Below are 17,225 nucleotides of genomic sequence, written 5' to 3'. Positions count from 1 at the left end.
CGCTGGCGGGAGCCGCGGTCGCCCGGGCCGAGATTGGGGGGGCAAGGCGGGCGACAGAAGGCCGATGCCTCCGTCGCCCGGCCCTCTACAGAATCCACCCCCCAAACCTCCAGGTATTTCCCTCCTTAGAGCTGGCAACCCTACATTCCCCTCAGTGCCTGTTGGTAGGCAACTAAGCTTGGTCCTGTCACCTACTTTGGCCTTTGGGAGAAAACACATTGGGGCCAGTCCTGATAGGGTTGCCAACTCCAGATGGGAAATTCCTGGAGATTTGAGGGATGGAGCCTGAAGAGGGTGAGGTTTGAGGAGGGGTGGGACCTCAGACAGGTACACTGCCATAGACTCCACCCTCCAAACCAGTCAGTCCCACATAGGGAACCATTGTTGCCAATCTCCAGGTGAGGGCTGGAGAGCACTCAGTATTACAACTGTTCTGCAGAAGGGAGGGCAGAAGTCAGCTGAAGTCAAAGGGGCAGATAATGGTAGGTTGGTGGCTAGCTGGGAAGGAGATGGGGTTGCCAACTACATGCTGACAAATTCCTGGGGATTTGAGGGGTGGAGCCTGGAGAGGGTGGGGTTTGCAGAGGGGTGGGACCTCAGACAGGTAGAATGCCATAGACTCCACCCTCCAAACCAGCCATTTTGTCCTGGGTAACAATTGCTGCCAATCTCCAGGTGAGGGCTACAGATTACTCACAATTACAACTGCTCTTCAGGTAGCAGAGATCAGTTCCTCTGGAGAAAACAGTGGACTCTGTCATTATACCCTGCTGAGGTCACCACAGCAAATTGACACTGTTTGCCCAAAGCCAGAGCACTGCCCCAGAGCCTCTTTCTAGATCTCGTTGTATTGCTTTCACAACGGGCTTTACTGCTAGTATATACATACTTCAGAAGTGGCAGGGTCCGTCTCCCCCAAAAAACCAAGATTACTCTTTTCTGAATGCATATGACACACATAAGAACATAAGAGACGCCAATGTTGGATCAGGCCAAAGGCCCATCCAGTCCAACACTTGGTCACACAGTGGCCAAAAATACCAGATGCCATCAGGAGGTCCACCAGTGGGGCCAGGACATTAGAAGCCCTCCTACTGTTGACCCCCCCTCAAGCACCAAGAAGACAGAGCATCACTTGCCCCAGAGTCCCTATCTATATCTTGTGGTTAATAGCACACACAGGATATCATGACAGTAGTGCTGGATTAGCCTGTCACTGATTTTTTTTAACTTGTGACAAATATGAATCCAGCCTTTCTTAGGGCTATGAGAATGCCCCAAATGAAAACAGTATGGATTGAAACAGCTACCTAATAGTCATGAACTGGGGTTTTCTTCAGCTTCAGTGTAATCTAGGAAGGTATCCTATTTTTGAACCCCTTATAACATCACAACGTAAGTACAGATCAAAGAAGCTCAGACCTGGCAATTTCTAACTAATCCAGATTATTGTTGGCAGTGTATTTTTGGTAAATACTATACCCAAATTAGATTCTAATTAAGATTATTTTAAAAGTTTTTCACCAAAAGAGATTGAAGGGCTTCCTTGGGAAATTAATTTCCTGCCAAAGAGCCCATGCTGGTTTTAGCTTTACAACACATTTTTGTGGAGGGGTAGCAATATTATTATTTTAGCTGTGAAGTTTTTTCTTGGCAACCAGTTTTAGGAAGATTTGTTTTTTAGCTGCATTCCATTAATTACTTCCTTTCTCTCCACAGGCCTGGTGAATTGTTCTCTTCTTTATGCCAACCTATTTGAAAACTGTTGAATAGTTTCTGCTCCACACACTGTCTCTTTTGGCACATCTTTTAGAGTGAATATTAGTGTGAACACTTGGGCTATTCCCTAAGTATTGCCTGAACCAAAGTTTTAAGCAGAGTTAACAATTCCACCTTGGGGAAAATGTTTGAGGAATTTCAGTGAAAACCAGAAGAACTTCAATTAGACTGTCACTATTTTTCAAGAATGGGAGGGTCACGCAACTCTGCTTTACTTATCTAGTTGGTCTCAACAGCTCTCATTACCACTTTTAGGCTTTATTTGTTTATGATATCCCATCATCCTTGTAAGGAGCTCAGGTCCGGACTTCATTTTATCTTTACAAAAGTCCTCTGAGGAAGGTTAATGTAGCAGTCGATCCCAAGTAACAATGAACATGATTCAAAACCTAGAACTCCGTAGACCAAGCCGAATCCTGAGCTCTGAATAGTGAAGGGACCAGGGAGCTGGGCTGAGTGAGATAATCTTTTTATCAGTTTGGATCCAGACAGGTTTTTTTTTACTCAACCTCACCCAATTCTCCTTGTGATTACTCCCATCTCACTGTACAAGCAGATCCCATGATCCATGATCTTTTTTAGATGGTCAGATGGTACCCATGCCTTCCCTTTTCACCAGCAGAAAAGCTGGTTGGATCCAACCCATGGTCTTATTGCCTAACTATACACTTTCCATTTTACTTGTATACTTACCATTTTACAGTGACCTTCCTGAAGCTTAATCACTGTGTCTGATGGTTCTGTGAACCTTTTTTTCCCTTAGGTACAAATACATCTGGCCAGAAAACCCAAAGTGGTATTTGCTTTAAAGCTTATGCACAGTTCATCTTGCAAAATAAACACATCTTTAATTGTACATTTAAATCAACTGCAAGTTTCACTAGGTTTTGAGAGACTATGAGAGGTTTATCCATGTTGTTAGAGAAAGTATAGCTAATGGCAGAAGCTGTTGTCACAATGGAAATTGCATTTGCTGATGCTTTTTTGGAATAGTTTGGCTAACAGCTTTTTTGGAATAGTTTGACTAACAGCTCAAGGGTTCCAGTGGTAAATCTCTGCTAATGCAAGGCATTTCTATCAGCAGCATGTGACTTCACCTCCGCCTTCCCACTGTAACCCCTGAAATGCTGCTCCTTTCCCAGGAGTAACATGATGGAAAACTGGGGGGGGGGGGTCTGTTGTGGGAAGGGGGAATCAAGAACAATTGCCTCGTCCATTAGTAGAACTTTACCATGGGATCCAAACCATTATTTGTGTGGTCTTCTTACCTTTTTCAAGAATTCATAGGAAAAAATGATGAGAAATAAGCTTGCATTATAAAATTTATGCTTCTACTGCAGATGGGTCTTCTGTTTTTGGGAAAAATCAGTAACATGGCAGATTCAGTAAACACACTGCTGTTTATCCAACCTTTCAGTTCCTCGAATGGATCAACATTTCTGTTTGCAGGAAAGACAGTGGAGATTTCTGCCAATTCTCCCTTCTCACTGCCAGCCACCACTTTGCCCTGTGCTGTTCCTGAGGGTCCACTGTAATCCTTCCTCCCCTCCTCACCCAAGAGTATCAGAAAAGTGATGGCATCAGGTTGTGTGTGTGAGAGAAGACTTAGTTTGGTAGCTGCCACCACTCAAGTTCTACTCTTTGTTTTGCTACCTGTGGCTTGAGGCGCAGAGAGAGATTCCATGTTTTTGTGTGTATGAACTGCTTCACACACGTTCTCTTGTTTCTGGTCTATGTGTGGGTCTTCAGAGGTTTCTGGTCTATGTGTGGGTGAAAAGTCAGGCACCCACAGTCTTTGACCACGTCTGAGCTCCTTAAAAGTGACCAATCTGTATCTACCAAAATAGGATCTCAAGTCACCACAGCACATGGTCATTGGAAAACTATAACACAATGCTAGAGAATGTTACAGAACTAATAAAAAATGAGACTATTACTTTAGAATTCCCTTCAGTTGAATGGACACAAGCTAGCTGGAACTTTGAAAACAAAGGCTGTTCAAAACAGACTTTACTCCATTCCTGCCCCGTTTCCCAGTTCTTGACCTGCATGCCACTCACAGCACGTCCAGAACTTCCTACCCTTCCTGTCCCTGCTGGAAGGGTTCCACTTTGACCTATAATGAAATTGGGTTTGAGTCCCTACGTGTATTGTGCTGTACCTTTTCTCCAATCTAATCAAGGTGCATGCCCGAAGACCTTTGTGGCTCAACTCAGGATATCCAAATAGCCATCTATCTTGCACCTTCCTGACAAGTGGGCAAATGGTCATCTCCATCCTGCCAATGTGCCACCAAAAAGGAAACTAATCTCCTCTCATTTTGAAATCTGAAAAGTTTATTGCTTCTTTCTCACAAAAGAATGTTTTCTCTGAGAGCTAATCAAGGTATCCTGCATTCCTCCTGTAATAGCACACTGAATGTCAGGAATAGAATTTTGGGAGATTGAGTGGGTGGCTGCAGGAGGGGGAGCCTACTCTAAGTCCTACTCTACAGATCACTGGATATGCTCTGCTAATCTGCTTTAAATACTCAATCAGATTGTGATTCAAGTTGATCTGGTTCTTCATTAGCTGTTAGGTCCACTTCAAACACAACCCTAAAGAATATATCCCCCACAAACTTTGTGCCTAATTTTTGCACATAAAGTCTCAGGTGAAAAAGCCTATAGCTGTGTGTCACTCAGCTCAACTATTTTGACCTTGGCTGCTTGGGGATTTTTTTTCTCTCTGCAAAGAGATATTGAGGTCAACACAGAAGTCTTCAGGTTTTTATGGGTTCTTGGCAGAAATATTACAATATAATCTTATCCCAGATTACCAACAGATAATCCATTTGATTATCTTCCATTTAATAGCTCGTTCACCAATCACCCCTTCTTAAAGTTACCATTTTCTTATGAGCCAAAATGCATAGCATGATTTCATAGCATCAGTCACATGGGTAAATGTATGGCTATTGAAAATCCTTGAACACATAGAAGAGTATTATCATCCATTTGGATTATTCACATCCCCCCCCCCATTCTCAGTGGCTGCTTTTTTAAAAAGTTGTACTATAGCACCATCCTGTTCTTGGTATGTGTCTTCTCCAACTTATTTATGATGTATTTATGTGTATCCTATCCTTTCTCCAAAGAGGTTTGTATGGAATACCTAGAGCAGGGGTGTCAAACATCTGACCTGTAGGCTGCATCAAGCCTGCGCAGGGCTGCAATCCAGCCTGTGAGCAGCTGACTCTGTGCTGCTTCCTGGTTCCTGTTTTTTACATCACAGCTCCTTTTCCCCAGTCTCTCCTCATTCCTACTGCAGATGAGAGATAGAAAGCCTTCCCTCCACTGACTGAGGGCTCCTCCCCCTCCCCCTCTGAAAAGGAAGGGGGAGGAAGAGAGACACAGAGGGGGGGGGAAATGGCATCTTGTGGGACTTTTCAGAAGACCAGGAAGGGAGCCAGCCAGAGAGAGAGAGAGAGTGTCCTGTGTTTAGACCCAAAAATGTTTTATTCCAGGTATGGGGGGGAAGAGTCCTGTGTATAGACCCAAAAAATGGTTTATTCCATGTACGGGGGAAGAGTCCTGTTTTAAGACCAAAAAACATTTTATTCCAGGTATAAGAGAGAGAGAGTCCATCCCATGGCACTTGGAGAGATCCCCCTTTCCATTTCTAACAGATGGTAGGGGAGAAACTTAACAGCACAGCTTGCATTCCTTATTAACGAAAAGGGGAAGAGTACAACAGCCGCTTAATGACTAACAATTTATGGCAGGGCATGAGCTTTCATGAATCACTGCTCACTTCCTCAGATACAGCTGGAATGTGAGTCCATCTGTCCTTATATCTTGGAGAGTGATGTGATTTCAGATTCCAAAAGGCAAGAGCAGGCATTGGTAATGAGAGAAGAAACTTAGGTCTCAGTTCAGTCCAGGAGTTTGCATTGTCTTGCACTTCATGATCAGTTGCAGTTCAGCAATCTCTCTCTCTAATCTCCCTTTGAAATTCCTTTGTCAGAGAACTGCTAGTCTTAGTTAAGCAACTGAATGCCCTGGAAGGTTAAAATGTTTCCCCACTGGTTTTTAAATGTTGTGGTGTCTAATAGTGGTAGAAAGAGTAAGAGTCCAGTAGCACCTTTAAAGACTAACAAAATTGTGGTAGGGTATGTAATTTTGTGAGTCACTGCTCACTTCTTCAGATTTATTTCCATTTATTCTTTGCATCATCCTGGATTGAATCCTCCGGTACCAAATTGAGACCTAGGTTTCCTGTCTCATTACCATTGCTGACATCTCCACGCCTCTGCATATGACACCTAATCCAATCACACCTGCTATTGCCATTTGGCATCTGAAATCATCTTTTATCTCCAGAACCTTGTGTTAAATTTTATAGCACACATGGCCCAGCCCGACAAAGTGATATTTATGTCAGATTTGGCCCTTGTAACAAACGAGTCAGACCTAGAGGGCTCCCCCTCCTCGATCTTAATCTCACAAAAAGCCCTTTGAGACAGTTTAGGCTGAGAGGATAGTAGGACTGGCAAAGATGGCTCTGTAGGGATTTGAATTTCAGTCTCTTCGGTCCCATCACATCACCCTACCTCCCTGAGAGGAAAGTCACAAGTAGATGGTAGTAGTTTGCAACAGCAACAACTGTTTAAATAATTTGCAATAGCAAGAAAAGTGGACACCTTCCACTGATGGCAAAAGACTCAAATAGTATCTGCATTCAGACAACACAAGTATGTGAGAATAAACTGAAATAAGATACAAAGACAGATTAATACTATGATCACACATTCCCCTCCCTCCTGTCTCCTTCCCTTATGTGCAGAACTTGATTACAAACTTGTGGGTTTCATCAAGCTTTGCCATGATGGTTAAATGCAGGTGCCTCAGCCATCTGGAGTTCTCACAAACTGGGATTCCAAACCTCGTTTTAGCATCCCAGTTTGTGGGGCCCTTAATGAACTTCAGTTTGCCAAGACATCTGCATTTGTACATTATGGCAAATTGAAACTTGATCAGACCCAGAAGCTTTGACTCAAGCTGTGAGCATGCAAGCAATGTCAACAAGCTATTCTTTCAGTTGTATGTCACCTTGTCATGATGTCTGAGCGCAGTCGATCCATTCACAAGTACATTAAAGGTTAATTCACACAAGGGGGGGAATGAACATAAAACAAAAGCAAGGTGGAGGATTATGCTGTCATTTGTTTTATATTCATTTTCCCCTTGTATGAATCAGCCCTTAAAGTGGCCTGACAAAACTGAGGAGTTACAGCTAGTGTAGAAAACAAAAAATATAGAAGCTGTAATGATGTACAAAACGCTTATAATCTCACAATAATGATACAAAAAGTCAAATTGAAAAATATTAATTCCCAACAGATATCAGAAAGATGGACGAACTTCTCTGGAGTTTTGGCATTCGTTTCATGAAGAATTTCTTCCAAACATCAAGATGTGATAGTGTTGCTTCTTATTCCATAATGTGGAAATCCAATACAAAGGTACTAATATTCTATGTGTTAAACATGTTCTTACATAACAAATCCTTCCATCACCTTGCTAGTACACTTCGTGTGCCCGTTGATGGAAAGATTTTTTAAGTAAGAACATTTTCAACATATAGGATATTAGTACCTTTGTATTGGATTTCCACATTATGGAATAAGAAGCAACACTATCACATCTTGATGTTTGGAAGACGTTCTTCACGAAACGAATGCCAAAACTCCGGAGAAGTTTGTCCATCTTTCTGATATCTGTTGGGAATATTTTTCAATTTGACTTGATGTGGCCTGTGCATCTTGTTTAGGGATGGGTGCGAACCAGCACACGAAGTACAGTTCATAAATTTTGGCTGGTTCATGGTTCATGAAGCAATGTTTGTGGAAGTGTGCCCAGCACAAACCTTTCACAAACTTTTGTGCTGTTCATGGAAATTCATGAACAAACACATTTCCAAACAGACTGTCTCCACTCAATTAAACTGTTTACAAAACTCCAAGCCAACAGGGGGGCAGAAATTCCCAGCCTTGTAAACACCAATAGGAGTCCTACAAATCTTAACAGGTGCTGCTGGCTTCCAGAGTTCCCATTCTGCTCTTTGGGATAAGAATGTGTGTGTGTGTACTCAGCTCCATAGCCTTTCTTCTCTCAGCTGTTCGCAGTTACACAAAGAGGCAGGGAACTTGTTAAAAGGGGAATAACAGAGCACATTCCCTTGTGATAGTGCTTACCCAAATTTTGATTGTGATTCATCTCCCCTACTGGGGTTTGGGGTTGTTAGGTGGACTCAGGGATCTGATCCACCCATCTCTCTGCTCATGCCAAGCAAAGGGGCTTAGCTACTTGGTTCCTCAGTTGAGGAACCACATTTTGATTGAGAACTCCTCTCTCCTGCTGGGGTTTGGGGGTGTTAGGTAGACTCAGGGCTCTGTGACATCCTGTCTCTCTGTTCATGCTGAACAGAGGGGCTCAGCTACTGGGTTCCTTGGCTGAGGACCCACATTTTATACCCTCCCATCCCTCCTGATTGTGAACCAACCTCTCTGTGCCATAAGGGTGAAGTGGGCACTGCATGGCAGACCTCTGGAGCAGCCAGAAGCACAGGTACCTCTCCCACACTGTCCACTGGTGGAAACCAAAGTACCTCTGTGTCCAGACTGTCAGGGCACAGCCCAGGCCCCAGGAAGGGACAGTCTTGCCACCAGACTACAAAGTGGTTCTTCTCCATGCACAGGGGATGGATGCAGACCACACAGTGCAAAACATTGGGGCCATGATACAGAGTATCCTGTGGGAGTTGGTGGGCAGAGGCAACATCATCTGTGGCTACATGGTCACGGATGCTGGTGCCAACATGCTGGCAGCAGCGGTGAAGGCTGTGTGCCTCAAGGCCATCATCTGCCTGGTGCACATGCTTCACCTAGTGGTGAAGGATGTTCTGGAGCTGGGGAGCACGGTCAGGGCTACCTGGGTTGCTGCCACCCTTGAGATGTGATCCTTGCAGGAGACCTGGCTGGCTGTCCACTTCTCGTGCAGCATCAAGTCTGCCCATCTGCTGTGTGATAGGCAGAGGGAGGGGGAGGAGCCTAAATACCAGCTCATTCAGGATTTACCCATCTGCTGGAACTCCACCTGCACCATGATTGTGCATTTGATGGTACTGGTCACACAAGGCTGCCATCTGGACTGATGACTCTTGCATGGCCACGAGTTTCCTCTTCTGCCCTCCCACCAGTGTCCAGAGCAAGTTGGTGTTCTCCCACCTGGGAGACATTCTCAGCCCCCACCTGGCCAGGGTGGATGAGTTGGCCTTCCTCAAGGTCAACCTCCCCCAATGGGCTACCCCTCTCTGGACCTCACAGGTAAGATCCATGCCTCCTGTGGTCCACCCTACATTTCCCCCCTTCCTCCTCCTCTCTGGGTGATTTGGCATGTGGCATGCGGTTTTTTGCCCTTGGTGCTAGGGTGGGAGGATGGCCACCTCTGCCAGGTGGGGGTGGGCTCCCTCATCCAATACCTACCTCATGAAACAACATCTATTGCGTAACACAACACCTACCTCATGATCACTTTAAGTAGAAAACTCTGATTTCCACTGGTCTGGTGGGAATGGGGTGCCCATCAAGCTGTCATAGGGTTACTTTGGGGGAGTCCATGTTTGATGTCTGTCTTTCTGTCATGGCTGGCTTCACTAATCACTTTTAAGTGGAAACCTCTGATTTCCACTGGTCTGGTGGAGCTGGGGTGCCCACCAAGTTGTTGTGGAGTTACTTCATGGAGCCCCTGTTGAAACTCTGTGGATGTCTGCTTTTCTGTCCTTCATAACCTGCCTTTAGTGAGTTGGGGACAGCTGCAAACATAGGGGGGATGCTTGCCTTGCTTCCAGTCTGGCTGGAGGGGGGGGGTCTGCCCAGGTGAAGTTTCCCAGTGAGTTTGGTGTCACTGGCTTGTTCCTGAGCTGTTCCACTCCTGTGCCTGTGGCTCAGTGGTTGAGCATCTGCTTGACATGCAGAAGGTCCCAGGTTCAATTCTCTTTAATGGACCAAGAGTCTGATTCAATATAAGGCAGTTTCACGTGTTCATTTGTAACTGTAGCTGTCTTTTCCACAGAGAGCACTGGGGAGACCTTTTTGGGGGGGTCCATAAATGGGACCCCAGAAATGTAATCTGCCCCCAACTTGGAGAAATTGTAGAGGAACAGGTGGCAGAGTGAGGTTCCCTGTGCATTTGGTGTGTGTAGCTTGCAGGGGGTCCATTCTATACACTTCTGAACCTCTGTCTGACATTTCTCCCAGAAGCACTTTCCTGGCTTGACTTTAGTCCTGTTGGGTTTTCACTGCCACAGTGGCACTGGTTCTGCTGGGTACATTGCACTGGTTCAGCTGGTTTTGCAAAAAAAAAAAAAGCCAACCCTTTCAGTTTCTACTGGTTTGACCTTAGCCCATTGGAAAAAATGGAGGATGGGGCACCTTATTTGGGAGGCCATAACTCAGACTCTGTAAATCCAATCCCCACCAGACTTGGAGGGCTGGTAAAGAAGAGTAAGCCAAAGATCCTCTGTGAGTTTTGTGTCTCTAGATTGCACAGGATCCATTGTATACACTCCTGAACCCCCTGAACCTGCTCCTTGTTTCCCCAGAAAATATGTCTCTAGCATGCTGGGGGGATTGTTCTGCCAGTTTGGTGTAGTGGTTAAGGGTGCGGACTCTAATCTGGGAGAACCGGGTTTGATTCCCCACTCCTCCACTTGCACCTGCTGATGTGACCTTGGGTCAGTCACAAGCTCTGGCACAGCTGTCCTTGAAAAAGAGCAGTTTGTGTCAGAGTTCTCTCAGCCCCACCCACCTCACAGGGTGTCTGTTGTGGGGAGGGGAAGGGAAAGGAGTTTGTAAGCCGCTCTGAGACTCCAAGTGAAGGGCGGGGTATAAATCCAATCTCTTCTCTTCTTCTTCTTCTTCATGAACCAAAGTGGTTCATCTAGCACCAAAAAAGTTCATGATGGTCTGAGGTTTGTAAACCACAAAGTCCACGAATCATGAACTGAATGACATTTTTATGGTTCATGCCCATCCCTAATCCTGTTTTTTGCTAACCCCTTGCCCTTGACAGTTACTTCAGTGTGGCTAATGTATCTTGCAAGAACATATTTCTATCAGCATTAGGACCAAAGGATGGACAAGAGGAGAATTCAGTATTTGAGGCTTCAATGGATGCATTTCTCATTAATGTTGTTTCTTTTTTTTAATTCCAAAGACACAGTCTTACTGGTTTGATTAAAGGCAAAAGGTATCTTTTTTGCTAATTGCGCACAATCACCTGCAGGCTTAAAACTGCAAAAAAAAATCCAATTATGATTTCAACTAAAATTTTCTCTTCATTGGCAATACTCTGAAGTAATTGTATTTTTCATTTAATTTAGAAAAGGTCTGTACAGTGTGACAGGTAAATGCCTGTGGCAAGATTTTATAAAATTAATGTTTTAATTATTGAACTTTAATGCAGTGGAGCTTTTCCTTTAAGTTATATGCATGCAGGGTCAGTAGTAGTTTTGTCTAAATGTATCTTACTGTCTTACATACTGCGTTTGCAAATGTAGCATCCAGTGACCCATCATTCTCTCTTTAGGTCATCAAGGAGATATCCATTGTGGTATAGGGCTCAGAGTGTTGGACTAGCATCTGGGAGTCCCGGGTTTGAATCTGCACTCTGCCATGGAGGTTTACTGGGTAATCTTGGGCCAGTCACATACTCTCAGCCAAACCCACCTCACAGGATTGTTGGGTAATAAAATGGAGGAGAGGAGGATGTAAGTTGGTTTGGGTCCCACTGGGGAGAAAGGCAGGGTATAAATGAAGTAAATAAATCAACACACAGTATAATGCTTTTGGGCCACAAAAAAAGGTGCATTTGGCAGTAGACCACTTTTGTGAAGATAGGCTTCCTCACACATCTTGAAACCCCCCTTGTATTGTAAAACCTCCAAATCCTTAATCTGGACACTACAAGCTGCAGTGACAGTGGCACCATTTTACATAGATCAGCTATGGGTATATCTTGTCATATTTCAATCATATAAATGAATTTTGTTACTCTGATCATAGACTGAAACAATACAAAATGGAAGTAATTTGGGTAAATGGATCAAGAACCTCCTAGGAATGTGTCTGTGAGATCTATCAATGATGCACATGAATGCTTGAGTACTGTTGGGTTATTGGTGTAAAGAATAATCTACCCCTGAGGTTCTGTGTACTGCTCTGTGTATTATCCAAATTCCATAATTCCTCTGCACTTTGTTGTACTGAAACTGAGTATAAGTGTGTGACTTTGAATAGTTCACTAGCTGTTTCTATATTTTCTTTCTTTTTTGTGTTGTTTTTCTCTCTCTTCTTTGGCAGTTGCATTTTCAGGTCTTGGCTTTACCACCTTCTACCTAGCTGGGAAGTTGCACTGCTTCACCGATAAAGGCCGGGGGAAAAGCTGGCGACTCTGTGCAGCAATCCTACCCCTGTACTGTGCCATGATGATAGCTCTATCACGAATGTGCGATTACAAGCATCACTGGCAAGGTGAGCCATAGCAATCCCATCCTTGTGGTAATTATCCTTGTGCTTTACCTGCTGCACAGAGTCTAATATATATATGGATTGTTAGGAGCCAGCTAAATTACTAGCCTTATTCAGTACAGGATCATTTAATATTAGGATTTATATGGATTTCCTATTAATTGTTGAAATAAACTGCATGTTAGGCTTAGTTAAGGCCTTTGTTCTAACACAGCTTTAGATCTATAGGTCTGCAACACACTTTATTCTTTCCACTAACCTTCATACTCAATTATTTCAATATGTTTGGCCAGTTGCAATAGTCAGCGATTACATCAGTCAAACCAAAGGAAAGCTGGATAGGTGCAGACCCAAATCTTTTCCCCTTACTCCCTTGTGACCCCAACAGACTGATGTTTGAAGCTGAATGCCCTGGACTGGTGTGTCAGTCTGGGGACAGAAAGAAAAAAACTGCCTGTAAATTGTTAGTTTAAAGCTGATCAGGTGACAACATTGCAGGTCCCTGAAAATGTGTCAAACTATTTGTTTAACTGAGTACATTTCTTAGAAGTAAGGATAGGCACGAACTGAACCACAAAGCAAAATTCATCACGAATTTTGCCCTATTTGTAGTTTGTGAACTGAAGTTTGTGATGGGTCTACTATCATGAACTTTGACCAACTTTTAAAGCAGTTCATGGCGGTTCATGGATAGAGCAGAAAGTGGGGGTTTAAAGAGACTACATGTGCCTTTAAACCCCTGCTTTCTGTTCTCTGCAAAAGCTGCAAAACCAGCTGTTTTTTGGGCTTTCTGCAAACCCCGTTTAAAAAGGACTGTGGTCTCTTTCAATGGGTTTTGCAGGGCCACGAACCACAAACTGGTTCAGTTCATGAATGAACTTCCTGGTTCGATTTGGTTTGTGGTTCGACCACGAACTGACACAAACCGCATTTTTCCAGTTCGTGCCAATCCCTATTTAGAACCATGCCATAAAGATTGTTTCAGAATTTGACTTGTGCATGATTGGACATCTTCCTTTAATTTCAATTAGTGATTCAAGACTGTATCATCCAGTACATAGATACTAGATGTGCAATATAATTTTTTCTGGTCCAGTATGCAGTGTATGATGTGTTTAGAGTGTCTGTGTAACTATGGGAGCATACATTATATAGGGGTGTAAAATGTTAAAACCTATTTTCAAGTTTGCTGTATAGGTAAGTTTTGGAGTATATCCTTTAGAAATCCATTCTGCCCAAAGCCAGAATTATTCATGGAGTGAAATGTGTGCTGTGAGGCAGATAATTACAGTCACATTTTCTGTATGGTAGAAATAGAGTGTACCCAAGGGGATTACTGCTGTGTCCATTACAGCTGCACATACTTGTCTTTGAAGTTTAAGGAGATAGAACTGGGGGAGACGACATTCTGGATGCCATTTGGAAGCCAGGGAATGTATCTGCAATTTTTTTTTTAAAAAAAATCCCTCCTGGTGACCTTAGTGTTTCCCGGAGAGGACCACATCTTCAATGGGAAAAGTAAATTACTCAGTATAGCATAGCCACAGGCTTTGTTGCTCAGGCATTGTCTTTTATGTTCAGCAGAGACAGGCAATTGTGCTGAATTACCTGTGGTGGCTTTGTGATAAGAACCTTAACTGCCCAGTTGGGAACAAATAAGGACCATCAGTATAGTGTATGGGAACATAGATTTTATTGGTGAAAGTGAAGTAGGGGGAGCCTTACACTAAAAAGCCATACATAAGTATTGACCACATTGATACCGTGAGTAGCCTCAGTCCTGGTGAAAAAATAAATATTAATCAGTTAGGCATGGATATCCCTGAGGACAAATGAATTTATTCCATTAAAAATTCCAAACATGTACATAATTGTTTTTAACAAGACTTTTCCTTCTCATTTCTGAAAAGAGTGCAATTTATTTTACCAACAAGGTAAGCAGAAATAATTATTGTGAATAAAAGGCCACTGACTGTCAACACTGAATCTGGGACAACCTTTTCTTTGTACTTTTTAAAATGAAAATGAAATAACTTTGGGACAGTTCCAAAAAGTACAAAATCACAAGCCCCTTCTGCTTCAGGGGAAAAAATGTTTTTATAGTTTATTGGCTGTTTTGAAGTATATTTTGCAAGGAGGTGACTGAATATCCAACACATTAGCAGGCCCTGATTACTTGGACCAGAGGAAAGTGCCTCTGTGCATGTGTGAAGTACATCCTTATCACTATGTCACCATAGCGAACCATCTCTGAGAGGCAAAGTTTTAAAATCACACATGAGGAAACAGATAATATGTATTTTGTCCGTTCCATTTTTATTTCTCTCTTCTTTCCAGAAACTCAAGAAAGCATAAGGAAATTTCCCCTCCTCCATTCTATCCTCAAAACATCCCTGTGAAGTAGGTGAGGCTGAAAGTGACCAACACAAGGTCACTTAGTGAGCTATGTAACATTTCCACCCTTGCATCTGCCTAGCCACCCTTATTCCCTATTTGTCTAACCATCCCACAAGCAGGCAAGTGAGACCCAGTCCTGCTTATATGTGACAGAAGACATTGTTTTTGCTGAGGAAAACCCCCTCGTCCCAGCTGGGATTTTTTAGAGTCCCCCAACTCTCGTTCAAGAGCTTTGGGGGGCCTTTCCCTCCAATTGCTGCCACCCCCCTTCTATCAAATATGGCTGCCATTTGGTGTGCAGCTGACCACAAAATGGCTACTATTGAGTTACTCACAGAAAGCCACCTTAAGCATGTTTCCGGAGAATCGGGATACAAATTTTCCAAATAAATGTTAGGCTTTTCCAAGCCAAATGGGTTTTTATAATGGACCCTGGTGTTCCTTAAAGGATACTCTCTGCAGACGTTTAAACTGAGCTGTTAAAGGAGCCAGCCCCAGCCAAGGTGGCATGGAGCTCTCAGCTCCCACCATCCCAGCTGATCCTCTCTTGCCTCCCCACTGCATGCAGATCCTGGGGCCAGCTTCTCCTGTGGCATGGTTTAAATTGCACCATAGAAGAAGCCATTCCAGCCAGGTCTGCATTCAGCTGGGAGAGACCTGAATTTAAAAAAAAAACAAAAACAGGCTGGCTTTAAAAAAAATCAATGCGTTTCTTCTCAGGTCTATTGGACCCCCTAGAAATTCAGGATTTCCCAAAAAAAATAATAATCAAATTCTGGATCCCAATACCATACCAAATCAAATCCTGGATCCCAATACCAAATCCGGTTTTTTTCAGAAATACAAAATAAATAAATAAATAATAAATGGGTCCAATAGACCTGAGCCAAAAAATACCAAGGGATGTGTGTGTTGAATTTTTAGGATACCTACAAACTTTGAGGTCTGCCGACTGCATGTCCTGTGTCAGACAATCCCCCCCCCCCATTGTTATGATCTTGTCACTCCTTGGGAACTTTGGCAAAACACTTTCAGTAAGCAATTACTGAATTTAAACCTACTCACTAAGGTCATTTTATTGGCTCAAATGCTTAAAGGCAATTTTAATGGCGCATGTCATAATAGTTAATGTTTAAAAAGTTCTGCATTGTCTAAAATACATATCCAAATCCTGCTTGTAGGCACTTGCTGCCTATGTTCATAGATCCTTTATATATATAAAGGGATTTGGCATCGATATAAAGGGATTTGGCATCGATCACTTCCTGGTCTCTTCTAGAACAATTAATATAATATTTTTGTACAAACAGAGGATGTTATGTAGCCGTGACCTGAGTTTAAGCAATTGCTCTTTTTTCCAGGAGTGTCCATTCTATTAATTATATTCATACTGAAGAGGCTTGATTTAGATGCTGCCTTTCAACAGAATTCTGTGCTCTGCATTGGCAATGGTCCCAGAGTTAAGAGCTCAGTACCCCAGGTTAGGATGTAGCAAACTCCTACAATGATTATTTTCAGCAGATGAAGATACTAATGGCCTCTTTCAGAGCATCACAAGACCTGTAAGAGTGGTCACGGTTCTGTATACATAGAAAGATATAAGTATGTCCCCAAGCTTTGAACAACGTCTCTCTCCCTAATTAGCAGACACGGTAGATTGGCTCTGAAAATCTGGCTTCTCCCATACAACCATGCCCACCAACTGACATCTTTGTTAGTGAATGTGCTTTTTGTACCTCTGTGATCCAAAGTAGGGCAAGTCAGGGGACAGACCCCACGAATCGGGTCACAATCGCAGTTTGAAAATGCTTTCTGGCACCTGCTTTGGAGACCCAATGTCTCACCAGTAGCTGGCAGAAGACAAGAGATCTGCTTCAGATGGAGGACTGGGCAAGTGGGTGAGTCAGCTGGCTGAGCCTTAAGAGGAAGGGCTAGAGTTGCCTGATCAATTAGCTCTTGATCATCTAAAGGGTTTTTTTTGACTTTCAAGAGCTCTTGATCAGGCAACTCTGTACTAACCTATTTCAGAGGGTTTTCAGCATTCATGGAGCTGGGAAGCAGTGATTTCTCCCCTGGTCAAGAGGCTGCAGAAGGGAGGGGGAAGGGAAGAAAGCCAGCCTGTCCTCCTCCTCCAGAGGTCTGGAGGCTGGGCTGCAGCGGCTAGATTTTCCCCATGCACCAAAAACCCTGCACTGCAGCCCTGCTTGAAAGGGCAGAGTGCTCCTGTGGAAAGGAGAGAGAGGGCCCGCAATGTAGAGACAACCATGGAGTGGAGCTCTATATTCTCCCAAGGTTTGTTCCACCTTGATCTATTTGAGAGTGTTGTTTGATTCTCTTGGTTTTGTTTGAGTGATAGGCCCCATTTTTAGTATGTTTTGCGGTTTGGGATGCTGTTTTAAATTTAAATTCCTCCCACTCTGTCCACCATCTCTGTCTTTCCCTTCTCTTCCATATACACACGCAGCCTAGCCATCTTCCT

The 17,225-nt window shown here is 43.5% G+C and overlaps 1 protein-coding gene across 1 annotated transcript in view; it reads left to right on the top strand.

Moving 5' to 3' along the window:
• PLPP4 (phospholipid phosphatase 4) overlaps window positions 1-17,225 on the top strand; it is a 108,395-nt gene that overhangs the window by 87,024 nt on the left and 4,146 nt on the right. The window contains exon 5 of the mRNA XM_015424275.1: window positions 12,182-12,352. Coding sequence (XP_015279761.1) covers window positions 12,182-12,352 — 171 coding nt within the window. The remainder of the gene's footprint in view (window positions 1-12,181; window positions 12,353-17,225) is intronic.

Source organism: Gekko japonicus, unplaced genomic scaffold, assembly GCF_001447785.1.
Source record: "Gekko japonicus isolate JY-2015 unplaced genomic scaffold, Gekko_japonicus_V1.1 scaffold2253, whole genome shotgun sequence".
Lineage (NCBI taxonomy): Eukaryota > Metazoa > Chordata > Lepidosauria > Squamata > Gekkonidae > Gekko > Gekko japonicus.
The sequence above is the reverse complement of the archived record's forward strand: the minus strand, read 5'-3'. Positions and strand labels throughout refer to the sequence as shown.